This window comes from Hesperophylax consimilis, chromosome 15 (assembly GCF_061612785.1).
Source record: "Hesperophylax consimilis isolate HC1 chromosome 15, BYU_Hcon_1.0, whole genome shotgun sequence".
Lineage (NCBI taxonomy): Eukaryota > Metazoa > Arthropoda > Insecta > Trichoptera > Limnephilidae > Hesperophylax > Hesperophylax consimilis.
In genome coordinates, this window is record NC_142850.1 from 35701660 (window position 1) to 35714954 (window position 13295).

The 13295-nt window shown below is 34.4% G+C and overlaps 1 protein-coding gene across 1 annotated transcript; it reads left to right on the top strand.

Moving 5' to 3' along the window:
• Positions 1-5571: 5571 nt before the first annotated feature.
• LOC149417693 (uncharacterized) lies at positions 5572-11785 on the top strand. The gene is made up of 7 exons (XM_089640130.1): positions 5572-5825; positions 6042-6307; positions 7445-7629; positions 8059-8165; positions 9507-9685; positions 10282-10394; positions 11561-11785. The coding sequence occupies exons 1-7, from the start codon at positions 5572-5574 to the stop codon at positions 11783-11785; spliced, it is 1329 nt and encodes a 442-aa protein (XP_089496256.1).
• Positions 11786-13295: the final 1510 nt, after the last annotated feature.

The window sequence follows — 13295 nt, forward strand, 5'->3', positions numbered from 1 at the left end:
GAAAATGTTTATTTCCCCGGAGACCACGATTTGTCGGTTGTTCAATACGGAAGGAAAACACACCATTATTAGGTCCTAGCTTTATTGGCCTCTCAGATTGAAAATCATTTATTACTGATTCGGAGATATCACGAATTGTAATGAGATATTTATACATTATTGTGTTGGCATCATTCGAAGGCTCATCCTTTGCGTTTGGAAAAGGTGTTCTTTATTCTTCACTGGCTGAAGTGTGCCTGGCGTTTTTTTTTATTTTTTATAGTGAATACCTCACAAGAGTCCCATCTGCTCCCGTCTGGAGCCAGTGAGACTATGGCATCCCCAATTGGGGGATGTTGTGAGGCTGAATGTAAGTGGGGAAGGGAAAGAGGAAGGTGGGGAAGTACCTGGCTATTCAGATCTAGTCACTAAACACGGCTAAAGCCATTTGGAGCAACGTTTCAATTCTGAATGGTGGTCTTACACCAGGGCGATACTGGTAGTATCTTCCACTCTGGAACGTGCCGCAAACATACTATATATTATTTTAATTAATTAATTGTGAAATAACACAAATTAATGAAATAAAATTTATTTGCGCACGCCGGGTTCGAACCCGCGACCTTCGGAATGGCAGTCCAATGCGTTACCACTGGACTATGCCACTGGCGTTACTCGGGGTTATGAATAATTTGTAGTAAAGTTATGAAATTGTGAATTCTAGTATACCTGAAGACTTGATTCTGCAGTGTACAATTTTTTGTGCAATATTATTTCATTTCCTAATGTGAGCTGGCGCTTGTGTTTTAGGAAAAGACTGAGAAAGAAAAAACCCACTTGTACTTACAGTCATGACAAAATACGGATATTAAAATTAAAATGTTTAAACAAAGGAAGAATAAGTATACAGAGACATAATAACGACTAAAATTACAAAAGTATGTAAAGTAGAAAAGTAAATGTGTTATTAACACTATTTATATGCTTGATATAATATCTCAAAATAAATATCGCTTGCAAATATATTTCATCGGTGCATGAGATATGATAAATCAAAGTTTATGGTAATTCAAAATCAAGTAAAAATAGTTTCTCTGATTTTTTGTTTTATTTATTATTTGTTTCACTTTCTTTTCTCTCCCTCGGGCGTCCCTAACTTCGTACCATTCACTTTCACGTCCTATATTCTCTTTACACCTATTTTGTTGTTCATTACGTACGCTTTATTTTACCACAAATAATTATTTGATGTCTTCCTCGGGTATTCATGCGTATTATGAAATCCACATTGTTACTAAATTATTATAACCAATTAGTCGCCTGAAATATCAATACAAATTGAAAATATCTCCCGGGTAAAAATAAAAGCCACCGACGGGAATTGAACCCGCGCCTTCTGATGTCCGGTCAGATGCTCTGGACCACTGAGCCACGTCGGCTTATTTCCAACACGCCAAATAATTCAATATGTACTAGTACTTCAATCAACAATTACTTCTTATTATATTTTTTCACCAGTAAAAAATCAACTTTATTTTTGTAGGAAAGACTTTGTTAGTGCTAAATTTCCCACTAGATGGCGTCGAGACATATTATATCTACATTTGTTGGTGAAATATTTTTGACTTGTCAAATATTATTATTTTTTTAATGATAAACTAATGTTCATAAGACAAGGTTTATGAGGATTTTGTTATCCTTTGTGCTATGCATAAAACCTTGTCTTATAAAAATTAGTTTATCATTAGTTTATATTGATTTCGTTTATTTATTACAAACGAATAAATGTACAAAGATGGTTGGCGAGTAGACTTTCTCCGGACGGTAAATATTTACCACGTGTACTTACTGTAATTCTATTTGTATAGGAAGCTTGTTACGAGATCCCGGGATCCAACAAGTCACAAGTTATAGTCTAAATAAATAATTGAACATTCCAGGCCTTATTCAGACTATGAGAATATTAACCCCTTCAACCCTCGGCTCGGAGTAGCAAGTTTTTACAAGGCCTCCGAGACGAGGGTCAGGAGGTATTCCCTCGCTTCCCATACAGCGGGAGTACCAGATAACTTCACACCGCCGCACAGTGCTGCCAGCCCTTGCAGGGCTATGGACAAATAATAATAAAAATATATCAGTTGATTTATATTTATATTTAATAATAATAAGCCTTTTATTCTGAACTTCTGTTAGGTACATTAATATTAGAAATGTTTTGTTTATTATAATATATCCCGAAGCTCAGTTTGCCTCTTGGCATAGGCCTCCTCTAACAATTTCCATTGGGACCTGTCACGCGCTACTCTTCTCCATTGATGTCCAGCCGTGAGTTTTAGGTCGTCTTCCCATCTCATGTGTTGACGTCCTCTACTTCTCTTGCCATCTCTGGGATACCAGTCAGTGACATTTTTACACCATTTCTCTTGAGGGTCTCGGATCATATGACCTGTCCATTTTTGTTGGTCTATTCGGGTAACTATATCGGCAACATTAGTTATCTCCCTTATTTTGCTACATCTCACTCTGTCCTGTTTTCTTATTCCTGTCAAACTTCTCTCCATGGCTCTCTGGCAGCGTTCCAACTTTTCTCTGTGGCGTTTGGTGAGTGCCCAAGTTTCGCATCCATAGGTGATGACTGGAATTATACACGTGTTGAAGACTTTCCTTTTTATTTGCATACTTAGTTCCTTGGATTTCAAGACTTCTTTCAAAGACCAGTATTTCTTCCATCCATTTGCTACTCTTCGCTCGATTTCTTTAGTGGTTTGATCTTTGTGTGATATTATTTGTCCAAGATAGATGTACTCTGACACTCTGATTTATATTTTACTATTATTTGAAGAGCAGGCAGCGTTCTGCCTGTAATTGAGATGTTTTGTATTTAAAAATAAATAAATTATTTCTTCTCTCCAGATAAGAATCCATTGAACTTTAAATTCGTTTATATTAGTAGCATCGATGACATGTTGTGGAAATTTATTCCATGCTTTCGCTTCTTTATTTGCAGGGAAGTGTTTCCTAAGATTATGTATGTAGGTACAAATAAATTCTTATAAAACATATGTATTCAATAAGGTGTGTAAGATATCTGAGATATATCAGGTATTTTCAATAAGGAGTTTTATGTTTTTCTGTTTATTTGTGTTTTTTTCTGTACATAACATGAATTTTATGTGGAACTTCACTGGTTAATGCAAACATGTAAAATTATAAAAATTGTTTGTTTCCCCAATAAAATTAAAAAATATATACAGGGTGTCCGGAAACTCGTAGTACAAGCGGGAAACTGGTGAATCTACATCACATTTGGAGTCGATTTTGTAGTATATATTTTTTTTATTTGAGCTTTCGTTATCGAGTAAATCGAGTTTGAAGTTGATTTTTTTAATTTTTTTTTTTTTTTTTTTTAATCGAATTCTTATAAATTATTACTAAAGATCAAAGTACCCAACTAATTAAAACTATTTGAAAGTAAAACAAATGAAGAAACTCGGATTTGAAGCATTATTTTGAAATCACCCTTCATTTAACCCGGTGTAATCATAAAATATTTCTGCTCTGCAGGGTTAAAACATCTGTTATTCAACCCTAAACACCAGAAAAAACTTTAACCCTAAAATAGCCGAAAAATATTTTTTTTTTGGTTTTTTTTTTTTTTTGAAAATGCTCAAATCAAAAAACTTTATGTTTTTTTGGGTTCCCCATGTGGTGTAGATTCTCCAGTTTCCCGCTTGTACTACGAGTTTCCGGACACCGTGTATTTAAAATGAAATTCTTATTTAAATTTTTTTATTACATATTAAGCATCCATTTATTTACTGAACATTATTTTTTTTTTATTTTAACATTCTTAACATTTGGAAGACAGATATACAAATATTTTTGATGTTATTTAAAGAGTAATTAAATATATCTACTGTTTTATAAATATCATTCAATAGCACCATTCCCTTTGTCATGCTATACTGTGCTAAAACATATGTTCTGCCGTGTGGTATCTTGAAGAAGTTTTCAGACACGATAAACTATAGCATTCTAAGAGGATTGGGCTGGAGTTATGAACTATATTAAGGCTTCGTTATAAGCATTCAAAAAGAAGAACAAGATTACTGAAGATGGTTTGAAAGACAGATAGATAGATATGTAAATACGAATGAAAGAGGGAGCACGCTAGGAGCAATTAATAAGAAAAATTGAGTGTTGCAAATTTTTAATAAACCACGACTTATTTAAAATAGAGGAAAAATTTTAAATTTTAAAGTTAAGTAGCATTTAACGAAACACTGTGAATTTGTTAATGTGTGAACCTATAGCATATTAGATAACAGAACGAGGTTTTATTTTTATACTTTTCAGAGCAAATTTTGCGATTTTTTTTATCAAGGGAAATTCATACAATTATTGTTGAATTGTTGAATTTTAAATTTATAAAGAGCTTAAAACTTAAAAATATTTAAGGGAAGTATATTATATTATGTCGATAGAAATTCGGAGGATATGCGGGATAGATAAAATAATATTGCAAGATTTGCATAACGTTTGGTTTGTAGGTTAAATCTATTCATAAGTAAGTACTTGCGTTTATTGTGTGATATTCATATAAGTATATATATTTTAAGTACCTACACATGGAAAATTTATATAAATATTTCATGGTTAGACGTCTCCATACTTGGAGTAAACACAAAAATATTTATTTTCTACTGATACTAGCACTTTTCAAATTATAAATGCATCATGTCTAATGACTTTCGTCATCATTACCTGTGATTATTTTTTGAGAAATAGTTTATGTTGTGTATCCAATATGTAGGAATGTTATTTGTGCGACATTAATTTTTATTTTTTAAATGTTGTCCCTAGTCTTGTATGGGATAGCAACACTGTGCGCCTCTTTACCCATCAGGTGCTAAACAGTTATCATTATTATAAGTATTCTTCTCTCAAGAATATTACGTGGCGTTGATGTATTTTGGAATATATAGAACATATTTATAGTAATAATTCTAACGCATACTATATATCATCACCCTAATTCGTAAATCTTCTAATACCATTTTTACTACTCAACTTCAATTCAACTCAAACAAAAATTTAATTACTTACACTAAATTATAACTCTTTGGTTTAGATGTGATTTGAGATTTTTATATTTAAGATTAAGAATTCTAAGGTTAAACAAACCTAAAATGCGGGTAGGTTCACCAAACCGAACACAAATAACGTCTTGTTAAATAAAGTATTTTATTTGATAAAAATTGTTGTAAATTTACAAAAAATCACACGGATTTACGTCGTAAATATTTTTTGTTTTTTTCAAAAGGCATGACAAACATAGTTACCTATAAAAGACCCTCCACACATCACGTCCAAAAATGGTGTAAGACCAAAATAGAAAGAAATGGTTGAGTAGGTACATTCGTGAACACCCTTTATTCAAACTATGATTGAACCACTTCACATAATAAAAATGGGTCAACCGCCATCTCCATTACCCTGAGTGCACCGCCCTGTCACCCGTCCCTCTTCCACACATCTCAGATACTATGAACAATGAACATATGTAAACTTTGTATTAAAGGTGACTGCAGCATGGACAAGGACCACTTGAAAGAAAACAACAAACACCTCAGCAAAGGCGTCAGCTCTAAAGAATTACATCCTGGAATCATTACCAACACGGTCAGAATATCAAAAAGTGATGAAGCAGTTACGCATAACACACTATCAATCACAAAAACCAATAGTATCAAGTCAGAAAAGGACGTAAGATTTGCAGCTGCGCCTTCATTTGTGATAGATATTCCTGAAAAATCTACACCAGATAAGGAAAGACACAAGGACAAGGAAAAAGACAAAGATAAAGACAAGGATAAAGACAAAGACAGAGAAAACAAATCATCTAGAGATGGAAAAGATAAAGACAAGGACAGAGAGATTAAATCACCTAGAGATGGAAAAGACAAAGACAGGGATAGAGAGATTAAATCACCTAGAGATGGAAAAGATAAAGACAGGGATAGAGAGATTAAATCACCTAGAGATGGAAAACTATCAAGATCCAGAGATTCAGACAGTTCTAGAGATACGTTTGAAAGACAGGACTCAAAGCTTAGTCACTTGGGGTCCCCCAAGGTTCCGAGAAAGTATTTCCACAATTGGAAGCAGGCTTGCGATAAGACAAAAGATAGGACCAAGGAATTATTAAAGAGATGGCGCACTCTACCAGAAACAGATGGGCCAATGGACGAGCTGGAGGATAGTCACGAGGATTCAGGAGAGAGCAAGGAGGCCGTGAAAGGACACGGCTGGAGTGTGCACGTTTGGAGTAAGTTTTCCAATTTAATCCAACCATAAAATATTCATGCCCGCAAAAGTAATTTCCATGAGACACTGAACATTTTAATATCTATCCATTGTCAAAAAATTGAATGAACGGATTGATATTGCTAGAAAAAATAAAACTTTTGACATTCATAATTGAAAACTATATCTTGAACTCGAAGGAAATTTTGACCGTTCCCATTTGGTACAATATATATTTATATTCCTAGTCCTTAGCCCTCGGCGTGTAACATTCGTAATCGGGTGAAATCACCCATTCCTTCAGATAATGATATGCTTGAAATTCCCGATTAACACCGCCCCTGTTTTGATTTGATTTGAACTAAAATTTTATTTTGTGAAGTTCCGGCACATGTTAAAATATTTTCCAACCGGAATCTAAATATCTTAAAATGATGCCACAAAGTGATTTTGCAATTATTTGCAATAACTAAATAAATTAATTTGTCACAAAATGCAATAAAACCATACCCGAAAGGGAGTTCGTATATGGGAGATTTGAATGAAGCATTTTTACCTGGCCTGATAAAATTTTTTTAGGCTTAGGTATAAAAGATTTGTTTTACTTGGAGTATTTCATAAAAGCATCCATAATACTTCTAAGTGATCAAATTATCACTTGATTAACAAGTGATTTTGCATGATTTTGTGTGATTTTGCGTGATTTTGCATTACTTCGTATTGCGTCGCCCTAAGACCTCGCATTCCGAATTTCTACCAATTTATGGCTTGAACAAAAGGGTTCTTGGTGTTTGTATCACAAATTTGTCTTCCAACGTAAATCGGTCGTTTATAATTAAGCCAGTCAAAATGCTTTTTATTTTATATTTCATCATATTTGTATACTAATTATGTAATTTAACACACAGATTACCTCTAAAATAATGAAAAAATTAATTCTTTAACTGCCCATATTTCATTAATTTCCAACATAAATAAAAAAAGTGGCAAATATCCGTACTAGACATTTGCTATAACTTTTATACTGGGTATTTAGACCTCATATCTTTTAATTGTAATCGTTTTTTTAGTAGCGCGCTCCCTTCAATATGATATTATTTATTTATCTCTTATTTAAACTATCTTCTTCATCTTTTAATACGTTGGTGTGTCGTTGTAGCAACTTGGGTAAACCGGTACAGCATAGACGGCGGGGACGGAGGGGCTGAGAGAGAAGAGGAAGAGGAAAAACCGGAAGAACTGTCTCCCCTGCAACAGGACAAGATGAGCCTCTTCTTCACCGAGCTGCTGGACCTCGACAGGGACGACCTCGTCAGCGAACAAGACTTCGAACACTTCTGCGAGGTATACTAGTAATAAACAAACTTCTACAGGACATGATTTGAGATTTTCCTTGTCAAACTGTTAATGTTTTTTGGCATCCTTAAAAATTACTGGAGTGTTTATGTTGTCTGTAATTATTACATCTGTAAACTGCACACACAGAACCTACTTCGTAGGGCTTTTGTATGAATAAATAACTTAATTTTAATATGAATACATAAAAAATATCAATGTTGATCAAAATACATAATACAAAGCGCAAAACACCGCCACCAAGTAAAACCGCCACTAAATAAATTCACTTTGCCGCCATTGAAAGGAATGTCTACATTAATTTGCTACACTGGCGCCTCTAGCGGCCAGCGCTGTTGATACTGGCAATATTTTACTGAAGTTGAACATATTATTAATAAGGGAAATTGATTATTGTTATTGTTAATCTGTTTTCAGAGGCTGGCTCATTTTGCAGACTGGTCTACCACTTCTCCAGAGTTCCACATCTTGTTAGAAGTGAAATATGAGTTCATTGAGAACTTCATACTCCCCCTGCCTGCACAGTAAGTGGTAATAAATGTATGCACTCTTTATTCATCAAACACCTTTTGTTTTTCATTTATGAATTAATTTTTTAAATAAAAAAATATTATAAAATTACTAAATTATCGGACACTATTCCCTTTTGTTTAGGGGTGTATATTTTATATGGTTATAAGGTCCCTATAGATATCGCAGTCAAATTTGACATGAACCTAGCACTTACACAGATGCATTGCTTGCATACGAACAACATACAAAATAATAATAATAACATTAAAAAATCTGTGAAATTGAAAAAAAAAATTATTATTAATCTAAAAATACTAATTTCTGTTGTGATTCCGTTTGTAACTACGGATCAATGAACTACTGAACTTGGATTTGCAATGAATTATGTGTCATTTTCAAAATTGGAATTGATTGTGAGAACAATTCAAACAAGTGAAAAGTAAGTAGGTACCTACATACCAATATATTTGAAATGTGTTTAATTTTTTGTTTAAATTTTTAACAGATGTCGAAATTTTTCAAGTGTACTATAAAGGTGTTCATTTAAAAGGAAAATTTGTAATTGTCTCTAAAATTGCCAATGTTGTTTTTGAAAGGTCCTAAGTTAAATATTTTTTTTACAAATAGCCTCAGCTTCACAAATCTTACAATTGTAATGTCCCGTGATTTTTCAGGATCTGTGCTAGTAATATCTTAAAAAGCACTGTAAAACTGAAAAAGTGTTGAAACTTTTTAGATATTGAAATTCGAATGATATCACTTAATTATGTATTTTTTATTCCAATAAAATAAATAAGTAAGCATAATCAGCTCCCTTGAGGTGATTTTTCACGAAAACGGCGCTACATAAATTAGCCAAATATTATTATTATTACTATCAAGATAAAAGCCTGTTTCTCAGTATTGTTTCCTGAGAACATCAATGTCGGTAGTGTACACATACACATTAGTACTCACTTATCAAAAGTATGTGTTGTTTGGGTCAACGTAACGACTCATTCTTTAGTTCAACAGCGTGTGAAATGATTTTCCGGTCACTGTGTTCCTCCCTCTTACAAAATGTATTTTTTCGAGACCCCGGTTCACGCCTTCCTTTCCCATTCTCAAAAAGACCACCCATCCCAAAGATGACACATTATTTTTCTCGTGGCATTGTCTCCTGAAGTTTAGAAAAATTAAATTAACAAAAACTCAAATTGCATTGCCTGTACACAAGGTTGTACATTTGATCTTTCTCCTAAAATATGCTGGGTAATGCATATTATGATTCTTAATTACAATATATTTTTATATCTCATTCAATTAGGCAGATATTTTGTGTACTTGCTCATGTGTTATTTTGTATATTCAAGATACCGAGAAAAGGCGTACTGGAGGAGAATATCAGCAGGACTGCCAACGGGGACGGTGGATTGTCAAATGTGGCTGGCAAGATGGCCGCTGCTACTTCCCGAGTGCGGCAGGTTTCACCGGTTTCCACTCTTCTTGCAATACTTCTGTAAAATACTCTTCGGAATCATCAACAAAAGTGGTGAGAATAACTTACTTTCAATTAACAATTCTTTCTCCAATTACTTTCTCGAAACAATAATCCAATACTAATACAATATTTAAATTTTACACCACTGATAAACAACCCTTAATGTAGGGTAAAACACGTTTATTAATAAGTGGGTTAGTATATTAAACTGCAACACCAACAAAAACACAAGAATTAAAATGTTTGGGTTAGCTGAAGTAAAATGAAAAAAAAAAAAATTGTATAGTTCTAAGAACTATCGCTAAATAGGTCGGGTATCTTGGCACTTCAATGGATGTTTATAGTCCACACATTCGCCCAAGAGATTAGGAGGATAAGTTGGTTCGTTATCCTTGGAAAGGAATATGGAAAGTTTCTGGGTTTCTTGGTAGATGGTGATTGGCCTTTCCTATTGAATCAGAGTGCAGGCTGTTTTCTTTTATATAAAATCCCAATGGATTCCTTAATCACTAAGCGAATTTTACAATCAGCAGTAACCTTATGTTCAAAATCATTTTCCTCGCTTTATACCACTCTTATACCTCTAAAATTTTCGTAAGAATTATGAAAAGCGACCTAGCCATTACATAATTTGTATTTCTGTGAAGGCTCGGGAGAAATCAGCCGACAAGAGTTACGAGCGTTCTACATGTCCGTGGCCGGACTGAGTTCATCACGGTGCGATGAGATAATTGACATGGCGTACAAACTTCTGACTTGCGTAAGTACAATATTTAATTAAATTTACAGTAACATATTGAGTAACAAGTTTTAAAAAATTTTACATACATACAATTTTTTTTTGTTGCCTCACAAAAACGCCCCTGTCTGTACAGTGCAAAGATAGGGTAACTATATTGTCACCCGGTTGGGCAGCATTGTGAGGCAGATTAAGGTAGGGGCTTTAGGAAGGGATTTATCAATGTGGGTCTTGAAGAAGCCTAGGTTATATAAAGGAGGAATATATAAAATAATAAATAAAATAAGTTGAAGAAAAGACCCATTCTCACATTACAACTACATTGTGCATATTTCACATACATACCCTGGTGCATAGGCAATCAAATATCCACTGAAATAACTGTAGAACAGACTCAACAAGCCTACATTGCATCTGTGCATTAGAGATGGCAATCGGTCTGTAAATGGATTGTCAGACGGACTCTCCTGATTGCACAGAATCAAGTAGATTTATTAGGTATTTTGGGGCTCCACCCCAGAGGTGGCTCGTAATAGTGGCCTTTAAGCACAATAATATTTTGGGCAAAGTGATCAAAGCTTCATCCCTCTCCTAGAGATATATTCAAACTTATTCATAAGTAATTCAATATCAAAACTTCTAATTGCATCATTGCATTTCTGGTGGCATCAGCAGACTAGGACATTGCTTCTGAATTCGGTGACATGTGTAACAGTGGATGTATTCATGATTCCAATGGATGTGTGAATAGTCAAGACAGGAAATATTGAAAAATATGTTAGTGGACCAAATATTTTCATGACTTCGCTGCCAAATTATTATGTCAAAATTTGTTGGTTCATGTATCATTTTTTTTACATAATATAAAATGTTGTAACTCCCGGTGTCCATAACTCTTAAATAAAAACTACGGGAAAAATATACTGTGGACTTTTATTGTGAAATATTATAATGAAGCTTGGACTGCTATTAGGCCAGGGTCTTTAATTAGCAGGCGGTAGGAATAATTCCAGACTGATCCTGGTAGCAATGGTGTTTATCTATCTCTCGTCTCTGTATTATCGTCAGCTCCACCTCACTGCTACAAGTGCCATCTGTGAATAACACCTCAAACTAATACCTAGGATAACGCATAAAACTTGTCATATTTTTCATCCTACTCGCTCATTGTATTGTTCATATTCCAGAATGAGCAGCTGACATTGAACTTCGAGTCGTACAAAAGGATCTATGCCAATTGGCTGTGTGGCAAGAGCCCTAATGGGCCAGGGCAATGGGCCGTGGTGCCCCCGCGAGGGCTCCCATGCCGAGAGCCCTTCCCTGTGGACTACAGCGCCCTCAACACGGACCCCGCTCGCCTCGAGAAGTACACGCCCAATATCAAGACCAATCGGCACTCAGTTATTGTGTAAACAATCACAGGCCTAAAACAAGGCCTTTGTACATTAATTAGTCAATTTAAATCCGATGAGAAAGCGGAAATTTAACAACTTTTTGGATATTAGTAACTTTGTGATGAAACATTAAAAATTTGTTTAAACACTATTAATAATAACAAGTTATCAGGATTTGGACGCAATTATGTACTTATCAGGACGACATAGCAACTTAATTACAAATTAATCTGAATGATGTTTGAAAAATTAATGAAATTCTACTGCAGAATCATTTTAAAGAGATTCTAGCTTGTCTAGTGATGTACTGTATCATAGAACTACAGCGGGATAAGAGAGGTCTGCAGAGATTCAAACATGCGCTCTTTAAATCCTCAGCACGGGAGATCCCAATGAGGATATCATTATATATTTTTTAAAAATTATTTGCGTGTACCTACCAATCAATTCATATTTTGTTTCCATCGATGCCTGGAAACCATTATAAGAGAGAATTTCCTCTTTTCCCCGCGTTTATGTTTGCCTTTTTTTTCCAACTTGCCATACTTTCTATCTCGTGGCAACACTGTAGTGACCCTTATGTTTTATTAAGTTGCTATACTGTCCCATTGAAGGTACAGTTGTGTTTTCAAAAGAAGTGTAGGTATTCAAAGTCATAGAGTTAGTTGTATGATTATTAATTTTTGGATAGGGATTTAGCACAATTCACAAACATTACCTAAATAATACAACATTTTACCATTTTGGAAAGGTTTCGGTTCATTTCTCTAATATCTACGTACCTACCATCTACAGTAGTCCCAGGGTATCTAGCAAGGTCGATCGATAGAGGTTTTATCAATAATTTGTCAGCATTCTTGAGCATGACTGCAGATCAACAACGAGCAAACAACAGATCACAATGACTAGGTGTTCTTAATTCATTCGACGTGAACTGTTTAAGTCAGCAATCTGCAGTCATGCCCAGGAACAATGTCAAGTTATCGACACTATCAATAAATCCTTTATCGATCGACCGTGTTGGATACCCAGAGAGAGCCGTCCGTACTTCATTGACGATTGTCCTCTGCCTTCTCACACGTTTTGTGTGAAAGTGTAAAAGACAGAAGATTCTAGAATGATGACGTCATGTACGACCTCTCTCTGGGATTAGTGCAAAACAGAGAAAGTTGGTGTCAGAGGTAATCACGCTTTAATGAAGAATGCATAAAAAAATGTACAGTATAATATATTATAAAAAATACGATATTTTTACATTAACTTATGAAAATGTTGTGGTATGTATGAATGCCTAGAAAACATATTAACCTTTCAACTTACTATATTCTAAAGAAAATCAGGAATCATTGTGATTTCATTAAAAAAAGTACATAATAGTTAGTAGACTGTTCCCACTTATCACAAACACAATACTTCGAGAATAAAAACATTACGAAAAAAGTAGAGGTACATATTGTGTGTAGAGTTGCCATAAGTGACTAGGGTTTTGATGGAACGGATTGTGTGGTCGCCGCGCCCCGTCATCCTT

What these genes read in the sequence shown, in the direction of transcription:
- LOC149417693 (XM_089640130.1), top strand. Translation starts at nt 5,572, where the DNA reads ATGGACAAGGACCACTTGAAAGAAAACAACAAACACCTCAGCAAAGGC. An exon ending in AAGGAAAGACACAAGGACAA is followed by an intron (nt 5,826 to 6,041) that starts GGAAAAAGACAA and finishes ACTATCAAGATC; the next exon opens with CAGAGATTCAGACAGTTCTA. An exon ending in CGGAATCATCAACAAAAGTG is followed by an intron (nt 9,686 to 10,281) that starts GTGAGAATAACT and finishes ATTTCTGTGAAG; the next exon opens with GCTCGGGAGAAATCAGCCGA.